Genomic DNA, 25,869 nt, shown 5'->3' with positions numbered 1-25,869 from the left:
ACGTTCTGTAATTTTGTAATATGTAAATAGGCAGTGGCAAAGGTTATGTTATCCTTGAATATCATGCCTTGTGTATAAACATGGGATGATGAAATACGATATCTTCAGAAAATAAGTAGATATATATTTTTAGTTAAAGTAAAGAGTTGAGATTCAAATGTCTGTATTATATCAATCATTCATATGCTGCAATGTGGTTTAAAATAGCTATTACAACTGTATATATATATATATATATATATATATATATATATATATATATATATATATATCGGCTGAAAATGTATATTTAATCTCCAATTGTACGAACTATTTGAAATTGGACAAATGCTTGTCCACATTGTTTGCCTGTGAGAACATATAAATGTAGTTTCGATTATGATATGAATATTAAGAATGAGATAATTTAAACAACCTGATAATTGTGAATTATACCTGGAGAGAATTTCACGTTTCTCTTTCTCTCACACACACGTACACACATTCATACATACATGCGTTCGTATACAATCAAACTTGTATACTACTATTGACGTTTTGGTGTTCCATATCCGACAATAACTTGAGCATTATGTAATCAACCTTATTTCATGAAATTTCGTTTAAAAAATCCACCTATGCACACTTCGACAAGGTTCATTTGTTGGTGTTCAATGTTAACCTGTCCATTTTGTATTTAGAACCTAGCGTTTCATGTTCAAGTGAAGTGAAATCGTGATCAAGACATTGAATCATGGTGAATATGTTTATTGACATAAAGAGCTTTTGTTCAATAGTCCGGGTCAAAAGGAAATCAGAGCAGACCCCACCCCCCCTTACTGTATTGGGTAATCTCTTAAGACATGTTTCACAGCTTAAATATAACAGGAAGTTTCTTCACATTCTGGCACTTGAAATGTATTTGAAGTATTTAAGAAAACCTCACGTTGTTGAAAAGATAATGTTATAAAAATAGTTCTCTCATGAAGTACATCAGGACGCATGCATTCGAATCTCTGAAGTAGATAATTTGTTTAAGTCTTATATTCATGTCGCACTTGTACTGTGGGTATGTTGTGGATCGAAAGTTCACAATACAGATAATAGGTTGAAACAGAATATTGGTGAAAACTAAAAGCTACGGGTGACAAAAACGATATATGGAGGGAGGAATATTGATCAGTCTGGAGCTACACCAAAAGACCGAACCCATTAGGAACAACTCAATGTTAAATCAGCCGTGCTATTTGTTTTAGAAAATTATAACAATCTACGAAACGACGTTGAACATAAACCACATAGGATGGAACCCAAAAAGACGTTTCTTTTCACTTAACATCAACCTCCCACGTGCAATCCACGAAATAAAGGGGAATAGGCTCACCATCAATTTAGTTTATCGCTGCAATCAGAATGGTGGAATTCGTTTGTATTTTAACCGATTGCTGGACTTAGCTACATATTGTGATAATAGTCAAGAAGACTAATGACGATATCAAATGAGGGACAGACATTTCATCTGCAAGAATTCACATGATATATTCGTAACTGTCGTAAACAATAGTAGAAAGAAATATGATAGGAACATCGCCTAATGGTAGCATTGTTGCTACAATACATCAAGCACACGGATAGCATTTAAAATGCAGTTTTGATACAATACATTCAGCACAGGTATATCACATAAAATGCAAAGTAGCTACAGGACAGTTAGCACAGGGAAAACAGCTATAATTCAGTGTTGCTACAACGCATGAAGCACACGGATTGCTGTTAAAATGCATTGTTGCTACAACACGTTAAGCACAGGTATAGCACCTACAATGCATTTTTCTTGCAACACATTAAGCACACGGATAGCTAATAAAATGCATAGTTGCTACAACACAGTGAGCACAGGTATAGCACCTTAACTACATTACAGGGACAAAACATAAAGCACCGAGATATGCACCTAAGCTACATTGTAGATACAACACTTTAAGCACAGGTATATGCACATAAAATGCATAGTTGCTACAACACATTAAGAGTAGCTATTAAAATGTATTGTAGATTGAAAACAGTGGGCACAGCCATAGGACCTGAAAGTAATTTTTGCTACAACACATTAAGCACACGGATAGCACCCAATATGCAGTGTAGCTACAACACATTAGGCACAGGAATAACAGGTAAACTGAAATGTAGTTACATCACTGTGAAAACAGGGATAGCACATACAAATGCAGTGTAGCAACATCACCTTACCTCAGGAATATGCACCTTAAAAGTATCGTACACAATATTGGTAGGCCAGTTAGTATATACCGACACACACACAGTGACATATATATATGTATATATATATATATATATATATATATATATATATATATATATATATATATGGGGGAGGGTGGATAAAATAACCAGTTTTAACATAGAGAACTGGGGTAGCCAAAGCAATGTAAGCGGATATAGCAGACTCATTGTGTGACCAGGAGAAGACGATCTTGTTAGTAGCACCTAAAATACTATTATGAGATTCATCTGACCCATCTGTCAACATTTATGTTGGGATAAGGGTCAGTCTCAATCGCCTTTCAAACAGTTTGAATTTTTCACAAACACAAACGTCTAGACATACTACATGCCTTATGTTGATCTGATATACAAATGGATATAAGTGGTTACTTACTGTCGAAATGCTTTGTATTTTGAATTATTAGTATGAATCACATTCACTTACTGTATTAAGAGACACATTTTTCTCCAGTCATCACTTAATGCAAGCACACGAATTTCTATTTAGGCAGGGATGTCACCAATTGTAATATAATCCATCTCCTTCAGGACCTGTAACCTGTGGGCAAAGGCCATTGATGGAGCGCGGCAAGCGGGATGTGACTGAGGAGAAGCAAGTAGCTCCAAGACCAAAACTTGAGAAGATAATTGGAGGAAAGAATGCAGTCCAAGGAGCAAACCCATGGCAGGTTGGGATCAGGCGTCTTGTAGGCACTATGTATGATAGCCACTTCTGTGGTGGTACTATTCTCAGCGAATACTGGATCCTGAGTGCTGCTCATTGCTTTCAGTGAGTAATGGTCTGTCTGTTGTTTTGCTTACATAAGTGTATAGTTTGGCATAAGTATATGTTATATATTTGCAACATTGCTTCAGTTGTCCGTATTGCCAACATACGATATTTATGAATTGTTATCAGAGTGACATCTTCATTGGAAAACATTCTATCACAAAATATAGGCATTTCGGTAAAAGATCATTTCAATACATCACATCACTGCTGTTTATGATATAGATGTAATCTGTTGAATCGGATTTTCACTCTCCAGATTTGAGGCCGTTGATTTCATTTAACACTTTCTCGTGTCTTAAGCATTTCAATTATGAATACGATGACTTCAATAAGTCGGATATATAATAGTCATATTGGTGAAAGCTACACTGATTTTTTTTAATGTATCAAATTCGGACGACTTAGTGATACCGAGGTAGAAGTTGAGAAAGCTCAGCCACGGTTGGTGTCATAAATTGATCGACTTGATTGTGTATTAGTTATTTCAAGATTTTAAATCATATAACATTTTTTTTTTTTACTTTGAAATAACGTCTCTAGATTTTGTCATCTTACCTCCAAATTTATACTAGGTTTTTCTCTTAGGAAAGAGAGGATTTGCTTAGCATCAGTAGATTTATGTGATACAATTACCAGAATTTATTAAAAATTGCATTAAACTGTGTCCATTCTTCCTGTCTAGTCTGTATATATGGACATGAGACTAACATATGTCGTACATGAAGATTGGGTCACTGTACCCCACTGTCCAGAATTTGATAAAAATTACCTGAAAATTGTACCAACGATGTCAATGCTAACATCTTACCACTGTGGTTAAACTTATAATGTGAGTGCAACTGCAGATGGGCAGGATTTAAAGCAAAGATTGGTCCTTGTCACCTACATCTCAGATTGTATTCTAAATTGCAAAAAGCAATAATTACGTGCATCGTCGATGTATTAAGACGAAATGTACAAATTTGTATTTCATGGCTTGAAAATGTGTCACGCATCAACATTACGACCTACCTTATAGTATTTAAGATAAAGTGGAGACTATTAGCGTTGGCTCTAATTTCAAAACACCAACAGTTGCTATATAAAATTTGATTAAGAATGAAAAGTTTTCACACCTACAGATGGATCACTTGCACTTATTTAACGGTGTATTCTGCAAATAGTTGGCAAGGCTTTAAGACACTGATCCATTGCACATATTAATTTGGTAACAGCTCAAGTTTTCTAGATTAAAACATAAAGATAACCAGCTAATGCGCAAGCCGGTTCAATTTCTCCTCTACAATTTAAATAAATTTAATTTATAAAAGGTGGAAAAAACATTGGAACAATATAGAAGATTCTATCACATTTCAAATCCAATCTGAGTAATCGATGATCCAGATTTTCTGCATCTTTTGATCCAGGTTTCACCATGTATGTAAATTGTAAGAACGCATTAATATATCGAGAAATTGAAAAAAAATGAACAATATTCAGTCATTTGATGCATTTAAAAATTGAACAAACATTAAAAATCGTTATAGTCAATATGTTATGTATTGCCTGGTCAGCAAATAGAGTTTCGTTTATTTTGAAAACGGTTTCCTTCAATGGATATCATACTATATATGTATTTATTTAAAACCTAATACACACAAACAAATGTTTTTATTGTTAGACCGCATTCATAATAAACTAAATTTGAATCTGATTGCTTGCCGTTTCACACAATATTTCACTGGTAATATTAGCAAAGAAAATTGAAAATATTAATGTATAGCCATTACTTTAATTATCAAATAAATAGTCCCAACGCATGGCCTTTAATTGATTTTTAGTTGAGAAAGAGATAGAGACAGTACATGTTTAGTGTAAACGGAAATTTGTACTTGGTAATGATTTGAGGTGACTCTACGAATCCATTACACAACAAAACGATTTATTTTCTATGTTGCTCTAAAGTAACAGATCAAAACAGATTGGCTGCTAGGAGAATATATTACGGTGAATTAAAACTATCACTTCCCGTTGACAACATCAGTAAATTGTTTTCATGTGTAACAGAAATTAATTTGAAAACTACGTACATGTTAATGGGGTATATACACCTCTGTAATTACGATTACGTTAAAAAGACACATGCATTTTGTTTAGCGTACTTTTTATCATTGATTTAATTTTAAAAAACGTGTTGTTAATTGTTTAAATGTAAAGACATGTTAGGGCAGTGTCTTCATTATTTCAGTGTGATTCATCGCCATTGTATTGTTTGGTACAGTATCGTCCCTTGTGACACGATACCAAAGAATTACATAGTGATGCAACTTGATAGGTCTATCGATATTCATTTTAATAGTCCTTGATTACAAACGTAGGTTACATTTTCCTCTCATTTTGCAAGCATATTCTAAAACCAAATAAATTGATGGGAAACATAACACATTGATGAAAAAGATAACCTATTGATGGGATGCAAATCACATTGATGGGAAGCATGACACATTGATGGGAAACAATAGAAATTGATGGAAAGCAGATTACTGTAATGGGAAGCATAACAGATTGAGGTGAAGCAGTTGCCTTGTTCACTTTATGTGATCAGTTAGTCATTTACCAGAGGAGTTATTCAATGCCATTTAGTAAAACGTCCATCTGTCATTCATCATGAGCCTGTCAGGGATTCAAATATATTAGCAAAAATATATTATCACCTTTAAACTAATGGGACGATTGCCATTACACTGTACACTATTCTTCTTGAAGGTCGTGCAATGAAATGGTGCCCTTCATGCATCCAATATAGTGAATGTCTTGGTATCAGTACCATCCCAAATAGATCGTAATATCAAGATGCACGTTTCATGAAAAAACTCAAATAGAAACATATTTGGTCCTAAATGACGTTGGAGTTGATGTGAGAACTAATGAATCCTCTATAGCGACCATTGGAACATCTGATCACTATTGTACTGAACAGATGGTGATATCAATATATGATTTTCACTGAGAGACTTATAAGGATGTTGATTGGGTTCTACAATAAAACGGTAAAACTTGTATATCCAATATGAAAACCACAGTGGCGATTTTGGAAAGTAGTATTGTTTCTACTCTTTCTGAATTGATTGTCATAAAATTAACAGAATGGGATTTTCTAGAAGAGACTATGTATAATGTTCAGTTGGTTCTAAATGAAAATAGGACTGATCTGACACACATTATGTCTATCACAATGGAAAAGTTGAACGTTTTTCATCACAACTATTTCTGAGCAGATGGTCTTGTTGATATCTTCTCCTTCAAATACGTTACCCATTTCCAATAACGCTAGCTGCATAAGTCCTACTATCTAACAAAATCCAGCCCTCTCAAAGGCAATAGCTTTGTATATAGACAAAGGGCAATATATCCCGCCTAGTACTGCTAGTTTTAAGCTCCCACTAGGGAAGTGAAATTAGTATTCACTTTGACTTTCAAAATCCATGCCCATCTATTGAAAGATTTTGTTACTTTTCAGATTTATTATGGAATTTTCAGCATATTGTATGCATTATTTTTCTGTATAGGTTATGTGTTATTTGATTGCATACCTACACAAGGCCACATATTAATAGAACATGCTTAGGTTCATGATCATACAGGCAATATTTTTCTTTATCGCCCTGAATTTAGCGGAGATATTTTTGGCATTCATTTAATGTAGTTAACTCTATGAACATCCTTTGTTTCTAATCTCTTACCGTGTCATTTCAGAGTCAACTATAATAACAAGGTATGCTGAATGCAAAAATTCAAAGCTAGCAAGTAGTATCATGTCTCATATATCGCATATATGAAGAGTACTATATCCATCAGCTCTAATTCATCTTAAATGATCAAAATATGGATTTCTTATATATCGTTATCACTTACGTATTCCCATTCATCTGAATTGTCATTCTCAAGTAATCCATTTCCTACATATAGTGGATCATAACGAGGGAGTTTCTCCTCAGACTGTGTAATGCTGCGGCAGATCTTATCCTCCTGGATCACCTCTACATGTGACCTTTGCAGATGGCCTTACTATCTCAACGATGCAAATCGTCCTACTGTATCACTTAAACGTGTGCCATTTGCAGCTCACACGTGTACTCATATTCCATGCCACTCGATTACAATATCAGCATAACGAGCAAAATAGTATCATTCCTGGATGAATGGTGCAACCAAGTTTTGCGAACAACATAAATATCATTAAATCTGCCACTTAAAAGGATGTGACTGTGTATATAAATGCAAGTTTCATTGGATGCAAAGCCCATCTGTTACCAAACTTCGACACTGTCAGTAACCAGTAGGACACAGGCCTTCATGTCAGTATCTTGGGTATGAACGTTATCATGAACGTCTTCATTTTTAGAGCAACTGTCTTCAGAACAAGTTTGTTGTTATGGCTGTGCAGTAAATTAAGCAACTGAAAAAGAGAAATTAAACAGGTATGTAAAATTCAGCGAATAATTTATTTGCTTAAGACACCATATGGAAATTTAAAAGTAACTTAGAGTAGTCTTCTCTAAATCCCAAAGAATCCTAAAAGTTAGAAGTTAAAAGTTATAGAGCATACATAATGGATTCCAGTGGTATTCTGAATGAATTCCAAATCTTGAATGTGCTGATGTATCAAAAGCCTTTAATGAGCCCCTCTTACATTGTTTTCAAGGACTGGTTACGAGTAAAAATAACACAATTTCCATTTGAGTGCGTCTGTCACATAGGCAGCATTCATTTATTCTTATAATTCTATGACAAAATGTTGGCTAACATTCTATCATATTGGAACATCCTTCGATCATTGTGGCTATGATGATCTTGGTCATAGCAAAGACCTCTCTGACTTTTCATTCTTTTGCCTTCGTATACCTTAATCATTCACACTTTTTTCCAAAGTGGAAAATATCATTTGTTATGTTAAGCCTGAATTTCAAAATTTCACCCTTTCAGCACTGACCTTGCTGAAGCGGAAACTTCTTTAAAACAAAACCTTTCTCCTGATCACATCTACCTTGGCATGCAATTAATTCCATGGACTCACTATTGAGCCAGTCAGCCTTCCGTTTTGATGAAATGGATCAGCAATCCTTATGATGCAATCCAGTTTCGTCATCAAGAATCGTTTGCCATCATTGTGCAATAGAAAAGGAGACCTATGACTTCACTCTTGTATTAACACAATCCAGAAGGCTTTCAAAGAGGAACTATTATGTAAGATCAAGTGCTATCTAAATTAGACTGGGCATATTGTGGAACTCAAACATGCCTCTTTCTTGAATATATACCTGAGAAATAGCACATAACTCCTCAGGACTTATCATTGTGATTAGCACGCACATTCAAACATAGCTCCAAAGCAGCAAGCCCTGGATCTGGTAGGTCCAGTCTCATTTGCACAAGCAACAATCAGACAAGGATGAGATCAGCGCAACCTCCATATGAACACACTGTACATCTTGAAATGGATTCACCCATAATTTGTATGCGATAAGATGATTTCCTTTGTTTTTTCTTCCCACACATAAACCCTGTCAAATCTAGTTGTGCAGCTTGAACTCAAAAATCAGTAGAGAGGGTTTACCTTCAATATTTTGCACTCAGAAATTACCAAAGAAATACGTTGGGACATTCCGTCTACCTATTACCTATTCTCCAAATGAAATGTGATATGGGAACGTATTTGAAGGCGACACCCAATGTTTTGCAGTATGTTTTGTTTCTGCCAGGATGCTTCAAGAATGCTCACCCAGTCGTATTACTTTAATACACACCAATCCTCCCCACAATGCAAGCATCCATTCACACGATTAGCGGGACCTGTAGGTGGAATGGAGCGGTAATGTGCAGAGTTGTTGCCCTTGTCTACATAACATGGACATAAAAACAGCCAAATTTCCATAACTGAGCTGGCAGTTATGAGGAGATAGTAGGCATATATATTTGATTTTAATGTAATCAGGTACGTATTCTAGGAGAAAAATATTTTATTGGAAAGTTTACTTGCAATACAGGACCTATGATATTTAGTTTGTCATAAGTGGTGCAGATTGTACATTCACTATGGCTTACAAATGTTATTGGATTACTTCTTATAATGTCCAGTTATCGTTATAGTTAATTGTTCTAATCTCACAATCAATATGGCTAACATAATGGCCATCGTGACAGCCTTGTTAATGCCTCTTCCCTTAAATTGATTGTCATACTGACATGGTGTTTTCAAAATAAGACTTTTATATGATGTCTGGACGTACCACTTATTGGTCATCAAGAAATGCATGCTACTCCAGAGATACGGGTTGGTGTTTTGAATTTTTTCAAACATATTAGTGAGTTTTTAAGAAGAACAGAAAAGTAAAATACATTGACTTCTCTTGGATTGCTTTAACTGTTTTGGACATTAATTTTAGGTTTCCCATTCTCATTCTTTCTGTCATGAAGACGATCTCTACTTGTATAAATAGCATGTGTAATTTTATGTTTCTGTTTCCATAGAGGTCTCAGGAGTGATGAAATCGTTGTGAGAACAGGTGACCACGATAACACGGGTTATGATAGCCATGAGAAGGAGTTTAGGATTGCTTCTTTCTTCACCCATGAGCGATATAATGGCAACGCGGATGTTTATCTCACACTTCGCTGTATAGCATTATAATATATATTGGATGCTGTACCTGCTTTGGGATAAACATGTTGTAGCCCGTAACCAGACATATTACAAGAATATTTACAACATTGATTCAAAAGGATTAAAATATGCATTATAATGTAAATATACTGGTATATACGTTTGATAGTTTTCTATCAATTACATAGAAAATTGTTTTTGTAAGACCATTTCTAATCATGATCCATATTAGAGACATATGCAGTTAGCTGGCTATACAAAGCTTAAAAAAGGCATATATTATGGAAGTTGACGAGGAATGCGTCGCTAAAGGCATATTCTATAAAATAAAAGACCAATTCAAAATTGATAATATAAAAACATGTCTTATGAAAGAAAAGAACAATTTAATATGAATAACGTAAAAGCATGTCAGATGATTCAAAAGAGCAACTCAAAATGAATAATATGAAAGCATTTCCAATGATGGAAAAGGTCAATTCAAAATTAAAAATAAAAATCATGTGTGAATATAAATCAAGGCAACACATGCGATATGATTTTCATTTTGTTGTATTTAATGTCATCACAATCATCTGTAACATGAAATGTAAATTAACAGACTGAGTTCTACATTTTGCTGTATTGCGATTTATAAAGGGAACATTATCATGGTCATTTTATGTCTAGACTTTTAAAAAAATGGTTTAATTTAATGGACGTTTCATGTCTTCATCAAGTTTATGCATCATTCATCAGAGATACAGATATTCAAAAAACATTACTAGGTCATTTATTTAGAGTTGTGTTTAAGAGGGGTATTTTTCTGAACAAATGCACTCATACTCTGCTCAGAAATCTTCAGTGAAAATAACATCACATAACCAGTATAACCAAAAATGATCATATTTCTACAGCTATGTGTACATCTGTGTTTTTAATTTGATGGAATGAATTTAACTGAGTAAAAGGTAAAGACTGCATAGGGAATTAGGAGATGAATGAACTAATCTTGAAGCAGGAATAAATACATTTAACAATTAATCTTTGTGAAATTATAATGCTTCTTTTCAATTAATTCTTATGACAAAACCATTGCCAATTAATTAGTATAACTGAGTGATATGTTCTCCCTCATTAAATATACGTTTACCAGTATTTATTTTACATTATTTGCAGATGTTCTCATTTTTCATGATGCATGATTATCGAAAACATGTGTGTGCATGTTTTGCACATTCCTTTGTGTGCATGATTATTCCATGTGTGTGTGTATGATTAGTGCATTAATGTGTGTGCATGATTATTGCATTTATGTCTGTGCATAACTAGAACATGCATGCGTTTCCATGATTAGTTCATGTATGTGTTTGCAGTATTAGTGCATTCATGGGTGCGTACGATTAGTACATGCATGTGTTTGCATGAATAATGCGTGCATGTGTGTCCATAAATATATAACAAGAGGGCCCCGTGTGACGGAGATGTATAAAGCTCTCTCCGTTACGGATCTCTACCATCTCTGCATGATTAGTGAATGCATGTGTGTCAACGATTAGTACATACATGTGTGTGCATGATTGGTATGAGCATGTGTGTGTGCATGATTAGTGTTTCCTTGTGTGTACATCATTAATCACATTTCCATGATTAGCACATACCTATGTGTGCCTGATTAGTGCATTCATGGGTGCGCACGACTAGTACATGCATATGGTGCGCACGACTAGTACATGCATATATGTGAATTATTAATGCATGCATATGTGTGCATAACTAGAAGAAAAATGCGTTTCCATGATTAGTGTATGCATATTTGTACATAACTAATGCATTCATGTGTGTGCATGATTATTGGATGCATATCTATGCACGAATACTAAATGCATGTGTATGCTTGATTGGTGCATGTATGTTTGTGCATAATTATTACAAGCGTATGTGTCCATGATTGTTGAATGTATGTTTGGCATATCTAGAACAAGCATGCTTTTCCATGATTAGTGAATGCATGTGTGTGCATGATAAGTTCATGTATTTGTGTGCATGATTAGTGCATTCATGGGTGCGTACGATTAGTACATTCATGTGTTTGCATGATCAATGCGTGGATGGGTGTCCATAACTAGATAACTAGTGAGCCCCGTGTGCCTGAGTGGTCTAAAGTGCTCTCAGTTAGGATCATTGATATCTCACCTGTGTCTGCGTAGGATCGAGTCTAGGATTCGGCCAATGTGGGTATGTGAGAAAGCTTGCCAGTAGCTTCTCGTGGGTCGGTGGTTCTTCCTAGGTTTTTCCCGGGTTCGTTCTTCAACATTAATACTGGCCGCGTTAAACCCATCAACAACAACAACAACCATAACTAGAAAAAGCATTAGCTTTCATTATTAGTGCATGAATGTGTTAGTATGAAGTACATACATTGGAACAGTATAATTATTATGATAGAAACATGGCAAGTTAAGCAAGTAAAATATTTTATTTTTGAAACGCATTCATGTTTCATTTCAATGATTATGATGGGCAAAATAGGTTGATTTGTTATACATTTTGGACATTATGGCAGTTGTTAAGTCTTTTATAGTATTACCTTTTAATGATCTTTCTGAATTGTATTATTTTACCCTGCCATTATTCGGATTGAATTTTAAAAATATTTCCTTGGATATGCTGAAGCACATGACACCATAAGTCCAATGATTAAGTCTTCTAATTGCAAAAAATACCGTCTTTGAGGATGGAAGCAATGTAGATCAAATGTGTCAAAGTGCCATATATTTACTAATGTTACTGTCAGCTACCAAATGTATTTGTTTGAATGTTTATTTCCTCTTTCATATATGACTCTTGAAAGAGATAGATTATAAGCAAACTATATATTGCAACGGGACTGATTTTAGTGTGATGCATCAGTAGTGTGTTATTAGTGTATCAAACAGCTCTCTGCGGTGCTGCACATTGGACCTATATTTGCAGTAAATTTTAGTTGAAAAACACTTCCACATTCTATTTAAGATGGTCAGTACAAAAGATATGAAGTATTTTCAATTGATAAGAAATGTACAACGGGTTTCATCCTGTGTTTGAGTCCAGAATGTATTGATACTAATTTGCATTAATTATAGATGTAAATCATGATTATGACCTGGCACTTCTTAAGATTCGACCCAAGGATGGGCGAGGCATTGTGTTCAATGACTATGTACAGCCAGCATGCCTCCCACAAAGTAACACTGAGTACACAGCGGGAATGCAGTGCCACATTACAGGATGGGGGAAAACGTCTATGAGTAAGTAAAAGCTTGCTGGTGCTCAAAACATTTGCTGCTTACATTTCTGTTGAAAGGTAGGTACGATATATTGATAGTTCTAACATAGTTACCTGGATTTCTCAAGTCCATAAGGTATTGTCCCGATTATTTTTGTGTGTTTCATCCGCACACAATCAACATTTACGGGATAAGGTGTATTGTGGTTTTTTTTGTTGCTAATTCTTGCGTTTGTTTTTTCGTTATGCCCGTTGTATATTGGAACCATTTCTACCTACACATATGACATTTGTATTTGATGTATCTCATCAAGAGTAACTAATAAAGAACTTAGTGTGACCTGATTTATGAAGCTGCCGTTAGGTAACATGTATGTTGTCATCCATTGTTTCAATACACTCTTAATACCCTGTATTCTATTACACTGGTGCTCATAAATAATTGGTATGTGCATATATATTAACATAAAAACGTAACTATATACAATTATAGCCCTCTATACAATCAACCTTTCATTTGTTAGACCGTCAACACTTACACATATAAAATAACCATCATCCGTTTTTTGTAGTCTTAGTTTTTTATGTAAATCTTCTTTACTGGACAATTACTCAGTGTTACATTAACACCTGAGCAGAATCACGTTTTTGTAATATTGTTGTGCAGAATGATGATTTGAGCAAATGTATTTTATTCAAATTATTCTGTATTGGAAGTAAAAAGTGCTTTAAATTAATATCCCTGTACTTAGAGGTTTGGATTTATAATGAAGTTCAAATAAGGATATATGTTTTGATTATATTTTTGTGATTCCATAAAAGCCTGTTCGCACATTGTCACAACACAAACTTTTTTAGATTTTTAGATTTTTAGAATACCGCTAAAGTTTATTTAGACTGTTTTCATTAGGACTTGTGTTAAAAATTCTAGAATAGTCACAGTAAGTTATTTTTGTATTGTCACTTTTTATCCTAGGAAAATAAATTATTTGTTGAATTATACAAAGCTTGTTGCTTTTGAGTATTTTTAGTACTTATTATAATGCCTTAGGTTTGTAATAAGCAGTCGCCTATATACAATGACCCGTTTGACTTTTCCCCATTGGTGGCTGATATCACATGTCTGACTGTGTTGTGGAAAACCTGGATGAAGTAGGCATTTACCCAGTGGCGAGACATACACAAATGTTAAGTACTACCCACTAATCTGAGACTTAGTCATTTACCTAGACACACAACCATTGGCTCAAATCCTATCCAAGCCAATCGGAAATAACGGTCACGGCTTTTTACCCTTAGAACATTCTTAACTCCATTGCATGGCATCAAGGTTTCCATAAGCAGGTGCACTGTCAGGTACTCCAAATGAGCTTTAGCCGTGTAGGGATCCATGTTTACATGTAAACACATAGCCGTATTTTAATTAATCATATGCATCATTGAAATTAATCATATCCATCATTACAATTAATCATATCCACCAGTTGAAGCTTTTACATTAATTTAGATATTGTGATAATGTATGCTATTAGTATATCATGAGAAAGGATGAACGACAATACAGGTTTCAGATGCTGCATCCCTAGGTTAAACAGGAGGTCAAAGTTTACAACTTCATATGTAATAAGGACGCTTCCCTGTAACCTGAACTCCAGATGCAATAACTGAGGGATAGTGATCATAGTTAATACTATATTTCACAAATAGAATATATAACAAAATGGACTTGAAACATATGTGCCAAAACGGGGGTGGGTGATGAAGTGAGTTGACGGTGACACTTCAGAAACAAGTTTTCAATATTTGTAATAGGCTGTATCTGTTTTGTTCTGCTTCTCCTAAAATGTTACTAATATTTAATTTGTATTATTTGTTGACCTTTTTAATGTTGTTTTGTAATATATATATAAACATATATATATATATATATATATATATATATATATATATATATATATATATATATATATATATATATATATATATATATATATATAATGCTTAATTGACCTTACGCTAAAGTCAAGTTCAATAATAATATATAGTTAATATGTTCTGTGCGATTGAGGACTAAATATCCCAATCATGATCAATGTAACCATGTTTAACATAATTTGAGTTAAAATATTCAATTTTGACTCTGACCCTAGACACTTCTAGAATGGAAGTTTACATAAATGCCAGAGTATCTCCAGAAAATGGTAATTATGACGTAGGGCAAGAAGAGAGGGTATATAATTTTGTTGATCTGAACATGATTCATTCTTTTCTTAACATCTTGAAGTAGAATTGGTTATATGGTTATATCGGGTTATTCATTTTTGTGGAATAATGTATTTAAATTACTATTTATAGGAAATGCAAATTGCTCGTCAATAATATTCTTGGACCGGAGTATTTGGAATTATCTTGAATTGAGACAAGGACATTTTGGATTATAGTATTGTGACAAATTCAAAGACTTAGCATATCATGAAAATGTAAGTCATTGGAACACCACCATGTTCAAGAATTCAGGAACATGAACACATTCAACAATGAAATTTGTTCGGAATATCACTATAATTCAGTTTGATCTTTAACATTTGGATGTGTGATACAAAATAATTATATGGTGTTATTTAATTTAGAATGATGTAAGTTCATTGTTTCATTTTGAATTATAATCTAGGAAAGAATTCATTTGCTAAATTTTACAAATCTTGTTGGTTTTCGCTATTAGTGTTCAAGAGTCACAACAAAACCACTAACTATATGACTTGATAAAACATCTTTGTAGTAGCCACTCAGCAACCACTGGCCATATGACTAAAAGACAGAGAAATCTTTTATATAACATCTTTGTAATAGTCACCCAGCCACCACTTGGCGACCTGACTAATACAAGAGAAATTCTTTATATAACCTCTTTGTAACAGCAACTTTGCAGAATCTTATCATATTTTTAGACTAGTATTCTTGCATCATTGAAGACGTTATATTGATATTAGATAAAATAAACAGAGGTGGTCACGAGGCCAGAGGTCAAAGATTTAAAGTATTAAAATCTTTCAAATTTAAATCTTTCAAATTTATTGTATTTCAATTATGCCAATCTGCCAACAAATATGGCTTCCATTACCATGAATAGTACATTATGGAATGACTTGTCTGCTTGACTGAACCTGAAGAAATCATACATGTATCAACGCAGTGTCGGTATCTATCAGGTTTGTACCATGACGTTGATTTTCCAACTGGAGTGGCTACCAATAAATAAAATAGATAACTATTGAAACTAATTATCGAAACTTACTTGAAAGAATTTTACCAGGTGTGGCTCATACATGTATATATTGATATTGGTATAGATATTGATAAAATGAATAAAGTTTACCATCAATATATAGGTGTGGATATTGATGTACTGTATACATTTGCATATATATATATATATATATATATATATATATATATATATATATATATATATATATATATATATATATATAGGTATAGTGACTGAATACAGTTTGCCATGAATATATACGCTAGAAAGATGCGATAAATTAAAATACCATGAATAAACTTTTATGGGTGTTGTATATATAATTGTATTTTTGAGTTACAAAGTCTTAAGATAATTTGACCTGTTTCAGTAGTTCACAAATTAATGAACCTTTTAGTGGCATCTAATCAGGAAATCCAAATAAGTTAATACTAAAAATGTTGTAGGTTATGGTAATGATAGCAGAAAGCAGAAAATACCAAGAAAGGTATATAAGAGGTTTTTGTTCCTTATTAAAGCTTGATTCCTATACCAACATGTTTTCAGCAAATGTAAACTCAGAACTCTAGGAGAGTAACATATGACAATGATAGTCTATTACGTTTGGAAGAACATCCTGTTTGCAGTAAAATATGGGGATATGGGATTGCTAGAATATGAATGAATTTGCAAGACAATAGTCAAAATACCCAAATTCGATTCAATCTATCGAGTCTATACACTTATCTCAAAGCTGGGTGGATCATTATACTGAGAATATGATACTAGGTAATTTAGATTTAAAAACTGAATGATAATTAGATCTTATAGTTTTCATGGTGACAAAAGCTTTCCAAATAAACACAATGTGATATATATTTCACAGTGTGGACCAAATTAGCTGTTATTCTGAGCTTTAGATGTTCAACTGAAATAGGTTGCTTCCTTGGTCCGGATAATTCATTAGTAATTTCTCATACTCAGAGCATAACTATCTTCAGAATTTAACAACGAAGTTCTTCACTAAACAGGGATATGGGGACTGAATTACCACCTATCGACACAAGTCTCATTGTATAACGTGACCATTATATGACAAAAACATTGTTATTACTGATAAGTTCGAATACTTAAGATAATTATGCTCTGAGTAATTGAATGTCTAATCATTCATGTAGTTGAGCAGTTTATAGGAAAATATATGATATTACTTTTATACTTTTCCAGGATCGCTTCCAGACATACTACAAGCTGCCGTAGTTCCCATCATCAGTGATAGTGAATGTAAGCGTGTATACAAAGATCGCATAACTCCACGGATGTTTTGTGCTGGTTACTTGTATACTGGAGGTGTGGATAGCTGTAGTGGAGACAGTGGGGGACCTTTTGTGTGTAACATAAACGGTAATAATGTATTGCTAATATATTCCGTTTTGATGTGGGAGTCTGCATTGGGGTCATCTACAGTTAGAGTAGTCAGTTCTTTGAGTGGCAGATCTGCTACCCGTTAAGATTTTACTATAACAATTACAGAAGCAACCCTTCGGTGACAATCTTACAGAACAAAAGCGAGAAATACAAAACGATATAATCAATCATTTAAAGTCCACATATTGCCTTGCAAAGTTTTGTCTGGATCTTGGTTTTTATATTCGAGTCAGTGTAATAACACAAGTTTCGAGATGGCTCCTGTGATACACGAGCTGTATATATTTCATCCAGGATCAACAAGACAGCTAGCAAAGACTACATTTGAAATCCTATAAAAATATGACTCTTCATTTCGAAAGAGTTCAAATGTAAGAATTTCAATATGACTGTTGCTGTGGTTATGTTTCACATAAGATTGGCACTATTTTCATTTAAAACCAATTAAATAGAATATGCTGTCTTATGGTGTCAACCCCATGCATTTGCAATGCCAGTAGATGGTAAAGGAAAGTAACATTTCCGTTGGTCAGAATGTTACCTCGTGATCAAAATGAATTGCGTTTATTTCTATTCGAACTGAAAGGATTACTATATTTTTAAGAATACCACTTCTATAAATAGTCACTAGTACAGCATAAGACATACACTGTCAGTGAAGGCAGATACGAAGTATGTGTTAAAAGAAAACATCATTCTAACAATATTTTTTAGAAAATAAAGGAATAAATTTGGCTTTCATTGGTTGAAGGACTGGTATTATGATGACCTTATTACGATAAATCAGGACAACCCAAAGTGCTATAAATAGCTACGTAACATTGAAATTAGTCTGTATAGTTGACTGCCATGGTGGCCAAATTGGATGTCAGATTGGTATCATATTTCTATTTTCATTTAGGATTGATTAGATAAAAGAAGCCTTACATTTGAAAATTCCATGCTAACACAAATACAGACGAAAAAGGTTTGAGCATAATCGTATTAACATGATCATAAAAGTATAGACGTTTACACTGTCCAGCATTAAAGGAAAAGAAACAGTAGTTATTAAAACATTAATTACTTTAAATTGCAATGGTTGCTACTGTCATGTAGCCACAATAACATTCTCAGTGAGGTACATCACGATAACATTCCCAATGAGGTACAGCACAAGTTTAAACTGAAAAAAAATCATATGGCTTACAGGCAAGTGGTGAAAAGTGGGGTGGGTGGGATTAATTCAGAAAATCCAGAGGCGGAGTAAGTATGTTCTGAAGGAAATATATATATATATATATATATATATATATATATATATATATATATATATATATATATATATATATATATATATATATATATATATATATATGCTTTTATGGACATAAGCACAGTTCTTGACATATTTAGCATGGATAATGCAACTACTAAACGTACTCATGCATGCAGTTGCACGCAGTTAGTCAAGGATTTTATCAATGATCCCGTTCAGTATGTTCCTAATAATGATTTGCTCCTTATGATGCAATTGTGAATTACCTTTCTTAATCATGTGTGGATGTAATGGAGAACACCCATAACAATCACATTTTTATGGCAGGCTTCTAAAATTAATTTACGAGTTCAAGAATGGAACGCCTATATGTCACAGAAAATCATTTTCTAAATTTGTGATCATTATCTTAGGAAAATGTAATGTAGAGATGTCACATTCATTGCATTCCTGATGCAGTATATCTAATAGACCAATTCCCAAAGTACCTTGAAGAACTCATTGTATTACGATGTAATCTGCTTCATACATCATCTCCTTAGAGCTCAAAAATATCATTTAGTTCTTTATAGTTTTCAAAACAGACATTATATTGTTATTTTACAGTTGAAACTATTGTTTTCAGGTAAATACACAGTTATAGGAGCCACATCATGGGGGGATGGATGTGCCTTGGCTAATAAGCCCGGAGTGTATGCAAAGGTCACAGAGTTCCTGACATGGATACAAGCAAAAATGAAGCTATAATAAAATAAATGATGTCGGGTCTTACTAAAGCATGAAACAAATTGTTTGTACCGTTACTCATATCTGTTTGAGATATATATAATTCTCAAAGGGATGTGGCCACATCGTCTTGAGGAACATCTATTGTAGATTTGTTATAAGATGAGAATAATGTAAGATAATAAAAACTATATTTCACTAATCTGAACTTTTTATAACTTCAGTCTGCATAATTGTTTTATCATAATGGATAAGTGTAATCAATAAATACCTCTACTTTGCAATATATTTGCTACATAATGGATACTAGTAATTCACAAATAAAACCAATTCAATTGCAGTACAATTCAGATTTATTCCTTGAATGAGTTCACTGCATTTCCCAAAACTTACACACTAAACCCCCATCACCACCGCACACCCACTAACACACCTCAAAACACACACACTGTCTCTCGCTATCTCTCTATCTGTCATTATATATATATATATATATATATATATATATATATATATATATATATATATATATATATATATATATAGGATATATTTGATGTTTGATTGTGGCAAAGGATATTCTTGATGTATGATTGCATAATATTGAGCACCAATCAATGTGTGTATAAGCCTTTGGCCACTCTAAGCAGTTACGCCAACGTATTGGTGACGACATAGGTAATGTGTGTTGTATGATATACATCATCAAGTTAATGTTTGAGATATGATACTAAATGCGAAAGGTAGTGTTTGAATTAAGAATGGCAGTGACAAATTTAATGATTGGTGTATCACATATATCACCATATGAATGTATGTGTGTTGTATAATAGAAAGCAGCAAAGTAATCTTTCGTGTATGATAATCAGTGAGAAAGGTATTGTTTGAAATTGTATACCGGCAACTTTAATGCTTGATATATAAAATATATAAACAAATGTCATGCTTGCTGTATGATAGAAAATGACAAACATAATGTTAAGATGTAAGATAGAGATTGACAATTGTAATGTTTAGGTAAGTACTTATGTATCTTCTAATTAAGGTAGCCATTTTTTCAAATTGCATCTATCCAACTGGAGAAAAACGATCAACGTGACTAAGTTACTTAGATTATTAAAAATGCAAATCACGTTATTGCATCATGGAGACAAGTTTGGTAAATATGGTTTGCAAAAAGCCATTATTTGTATTGCATGAACGAAAAGAAAATGTACCTTGATCTCTTGGTCTTCAAAATAGTTTCTAAATAGATCATTCAAAGTGTATACCCAAATTTCGACTATAAATAATGTGTTTATATCAACTGTTGATGATAAACATTATGGACGAAGTTTGGTTATAAAATGTGCACTACGACTGGACTATGTTGCCAGCCTACTATCGTGGCGTAAGCGTGCTCGAGATAGTTAACGTCCTCTCTCTCTCCCTTCTTCACACGCGCACATACACACATACACTCAAGGGTTAACTGATGACGTTCGTGTGTAATCTAATTGAGAACGTTCAATGATCACAGTGAAACAGGCCATATTAAGGCAGTTTAACAGATTTAGACAAGGTAGACGAATATGTATCCTATGTTTACCTATAAAGTTTACATTTGAGATCTTGCATCTAATATCTGAAGGGATGTAATTATTTGACCAGTTTTCAATTTTATGATTCTGAAAAACAATTGTTCAAGGATGTTTCTCGTGAGGTTAAAGAAAGGTTATGATGATACCCATTATAGTCACTGACAAAAAGTTATTTCGGTCCAAATTCTGGTTCCAGGCAAAACTCAAGCTCCTCCTTCCCTTCTCATTCATTGGCTGGTCCGTTTATGACACGTCACAGAACGTCAATATAACCTGAGGTTTCTTCATATCCACGCACTTGAAACATATGTGCGGTATTAGAGAAACACATGTAGACGAAAGAGATAATTTTATATTAATAGGTTGTATTATTACGAATTAGGTAAAATAAAATACATCAAGATGCATGCCGTGAGATCTCAAACATGGATAATTCTCGCATGTTTGGCATTCATGTCGCACTGGTGCAAATGCATTTGCTGTGAATCGGTAGTTCACAAAACTGGCAATGGGTTGGAAGAGACAATTGTTGGAAATAAAATGTCACATGAAAGGCATGGATTGGAGGGGAATAGATTTCACCTTGCTCTTAACATTCCCTCCCACCGTGACATCAGCGAGAATACACACACCATGAGAGCCGTCACTCTAGGTAAGTAACATTACAGCTACTATGTTTGAGCGTGTATTGGCCTCACGTCAAAATTAAGAACAAGTCAAGCAATATCAGATGATTCCAGGATTGTTGAACTATCTTCTGACGATATGCTGTTATGTTGCATCGTATGTTATTCTTTAAAAGTTTAAATAATCATACATCTGTAATGAATAATCATGTTTGAGTGTACTATTCTGCTTTTAATCTTTCATAAAAACAACTTTATTATAAAACAGTCTTATGTCAAGTATATTGAGGAATCGAGTAATTTGATATGGTTGCTTACGTTCTGTAATTTTGTAATATGTAAATAGGCAGTGGCAAAGGTTATGTTATCCTTGAATATCATGCCTTGTGTATAAACATGGGATGATGAAATACGATATCTTCAGAAAATAAGTAGATATATATTTTTAGTTAAAGTAAAGAGTTGAAATTCAAATGTCTGTATTGTATCAATCATTCATATGCTGTAATGTGGTTTAAAATAGCTATTACAACTGTATATATATATATATATATATATATATATATATATATATATATATATATATATATATATATATATATATATATATATATAAATATATATATATATATATATATATATCGGCTGAAAATGTATATTTAATCTCCAATTGTACGAACTATTTGAAATTGGACAAATGCTTGTCCACATTGTTTGCCTGTGAGAACATATAAATGTAGTTTCGATTATGATATGAATATTAAGAATGAGATAATTTAAACAACCTGATAATTGTGAATTATACCTGGAGAGAATTTCACGTTTCTCTTTCTCTCACACACACGTACACACATTCATACATACATGCGTTCGTATACAATCAAACTTGTATACTACTATTGACGTTTTGGTGTTCCATATCCGACAATAACTTGAGCATTATGTAAACAACCTTATTTCATGAAATTTCTTTTAAAAAATCCACCTATGCACACTTCGACAAGGTTCATTTGTTGGTGTTCAATGTTAACCTGTCCATTTTGTATTTAGAACCTAGCGTTTCATGTTCAAGTGAAGTGAAATCGTGATCAAGACATTGAATCATGGTGAATATGTTTATTGACATAAAGAGCTTTTGTTCAATAGTCCGGGTCAAAAGGAAATCAGAGCAGACCCCCCCCCCCCTTACTGTATTGGGTAATCTCTTAAGACATGTTTCACAGCTTAAATATAACAGGAAGTTTCTTCACATTCTGGCACTTGAAATGTATTTGAAGTATTTAAGAAAACCTCACGTTGTTGAAAAGATAATGTTATAAAAATAGTTCTCTCATGAAGTACATCAGGACGCATGCATTCGAATCTCTGAAGTAGATAATTTGTTTAAGTCTTATATTCATGTCGCACTTGTACTGTGGGTATGTTGTGGATCGAAAGTTCACAATACAGATAATAGGTTGAAACAGAATATTGGTGAAAACTAAAAGCTACGGGTGACAAAAACGATATATGGAGGGAGGAATATTGATCAGTCTGGAGCTACACCAAAAGACCGAACCCATTAGGAACAACTCAATGTTAAATCAGCCGTGCTATTTGTTTTAGAAAATTATAACAATCTACGAAACGACGTTGAACATAAACCACATAGGATGGAACCCAAAAAGACGTTTCTTTTCACTTAACATCAACCTCCCACGTGCAATCCACGAAATAAAGGGGAATAGGCTCACCATCAATTTAGTTTATCGCTGCAATCAGAATGGTGGAATTCGTTTGTATTTTAACCGATTGCTGGACTTAGCTACATATTGTGATAATAGTCAAGAAGACTAATGACGATATCAAATGAGGGACAGACATTTCATCTGCAAGAATTCACATGATATATTCGTAACTGTCGTAAACAATAGTAGAAAGAAATATGATAGGAACATCGCCTAATGGTAGCATTGTTGCTACAATACATTAAGCACACGGATAGCATTTAAAATGCAGTTTTGATACAATACATTCAGCACAGGTATATCACATAAAATGCAAAGTAGCTACAGGACAGTTAGCACAGGGAAAACAGCTATAATTCAGTGTTGCTACAACGCATGAAGCACACGGATTGCTCCTAAAATGCATTGTTGCTACAACACGTTAAGCACAGGTATAGCACCTAAAATGCATTGTAGGGACAAAACATAATGCACAGAGATATGCACCTCAGCTACATTGTAGGTACAACACTTTAAGCACAGGTATATGCACCTAAAATGCATTTTTCTTGCAACACATTAAGCACACGGATAGCTAATAAAATGCATAGTTGCTACAACACAGTGAGCACAGGTATAGCACCTTAACTACATTACAGGGACAAAACATAAAGCACCGAAATATGCACCTAAGCTACATTGTAGATACAACACTTTAAGCACAGGTATATGCACATAAAATGCATAGTTGCTACAACACATTAAGAGTAGCTATTAAAAAGTATTGTAGATTGAAAACAGTGAGCACAGCCATAGGACCTGAAAGTAATTTTTGCTACAACACATTAAGCACACGGATAGCACCCAATATGCATTGTAGCTACAACACATTAGGCACAGGAATAACAGGTAAACTGAAATGTAGTTACATCACTGTGAAAACAGGGATAGCACATACAAATGCAGTGTAGCAACATCACCTTACCTCAGGAATATGCACCTTAAAAGTATCGTACACAATATTGGTAGGCCAGTTAGTATATACCGACACACACACAGTGACATATATATATGTATATATATATATATATATATATATATATATATATATATATATATATATATATATATATATATATATATATATATATGGGGGAGGGTGGATAAAATAACCAGTTTTAACATAGAGAACTGGGGTAGCCAAAGCAATGTAAGCGGATATAGCAGACTCATTGTGTGACCAGGAGAAGACGATCTTGTTAGTAGCACCTAAAATACTATGATGAGATTCATCTGACCCATCTGTCAACATTTATGTTGGGATAAGGGTCAGTCTCAATCGCCTTTCAAACAGTTTGAATTTTTCACAAACACAAACGTCTAGACATACTACATGCCTTATGTTGATCTGATATACAAATGGATATAAGTGGTTACTTACTGTCGAAATGCTTTGTATTTTGAATTATTAGTATGAATCACATTCACTTACTGTATTAAGAGACACATTTTTCTCCAGTCATCACTTAATACAAGCACACGAATTTCTATTTAGGCAGGGATGTCACCAATTGTAATATAATCCATCTCCTTCAGGACCTGTAACCTGTGGGAAAAGGCCATTGATGGAGCGCGGCAAGCGGGATGTGACTGAGGAGAAGCAAGTAGCTCCAAGACCAAAACTTGAGAAGATAATTGGAGGAAAGAATGCAGTCCAAGGAGCAAACCCATGGCAGGTTGTGATCAGGCGTCTTGTAGGCACCATGTATGATAGCCACTTCTGTGGTGGTACTATTCTCAGCGAATACTGGATCCTGAGTGCTGCTCATTGCTTTCAGTGAGTAATGGTCTGTCTGTTGTTTTGCTTACATAAGTGTATAGTTTGGCATAAGTATATGTTATATATTTGCAACATTGCTTCAGTTGTCCGTATTGCCAACATACGATATTTATGAATTGTTATCAGAGTGACATCTTCATTGGAAAACATTCTATCACAAAATATAGGCATTTCGGTAAAAGATCATTTCAATACATCACATCACTGCTGTTTATGATATAGATGTAATCTGTTGAATCGGATTTTCACTCTCCAGATTTGAGGCCGTTGATTTCATTTAACACTTTCTCGTGTCTTAAGCATTTCAATTATGAATACGATGACTTCAATAAGTCGGATATATAATAGTCATATTGGTGAAAGCTACACTGATTTTTTTTAATGTATCAAATTCGGACGACTTAGTGATACCGAGGTAGAAGTTGAGAAAGCTCAGCCACGGTTGGTGTCATAAATTGATCGACTTGATTGTGTATTAGTTATTTCAAGATTTTAAATCATATAACATTT

The 25,869-nt window shown here is 33.8% G+C and overlaps 1 protein-coding gene across 1 annotated transcript in view; it reads left to right on the top strand.

The window, feature by feature from the left end:
- The window catches only part of LOC149774614 (transmembrane protease serine 9-like), a 79,604-nt gene that overhangs the window by 22,533 nt on the left and 31,202 nt on the right, over nt 1-25,869 (top strand). Inside the window, exons 6-10 of the mRNA XM_089944947.1 lie at nt 2,815-3,055; nt 9,569-9,714; nt 12,806-12,970; nt 17,423-17,599; nt 25,116-25,356. Coding sequence (XP_089801073.1) covers nt 2,815-3,055; nt 9,569-9,714; nt 12,806-12,970; nt 17,423-17,599; nt 25,116-25,356 — 970 coding nt within the window. The remainder of the gene's footprint in view (nt 1-2,814; nt 3,056-9,568; nt 9,715-12,805; nt 12,971-17,422; nt 17,600-25,115; nt 25,357-25,869) is intronic.

This window comes from Sinohyriopsis cumingii, unplaced genomic scaffold, assembly GCF_028554795.1.
Source record: "Sinohyriopsis cumingii isolate HCF-2022 unplaced genomic scaffold, ASM2855479v2 utg000160l, whole genome shotgun sequence".
Taxonomy (NCBI): Eukaryota; Metazoa; Mollusca; class Bivalvia; order Unionida; family Unionidae; genus Sinohyriopsis; species Sinohyriopsis cumingii.
This window is presented reverse-complemented; position numbering and strand designations above follow the sequence as displayed.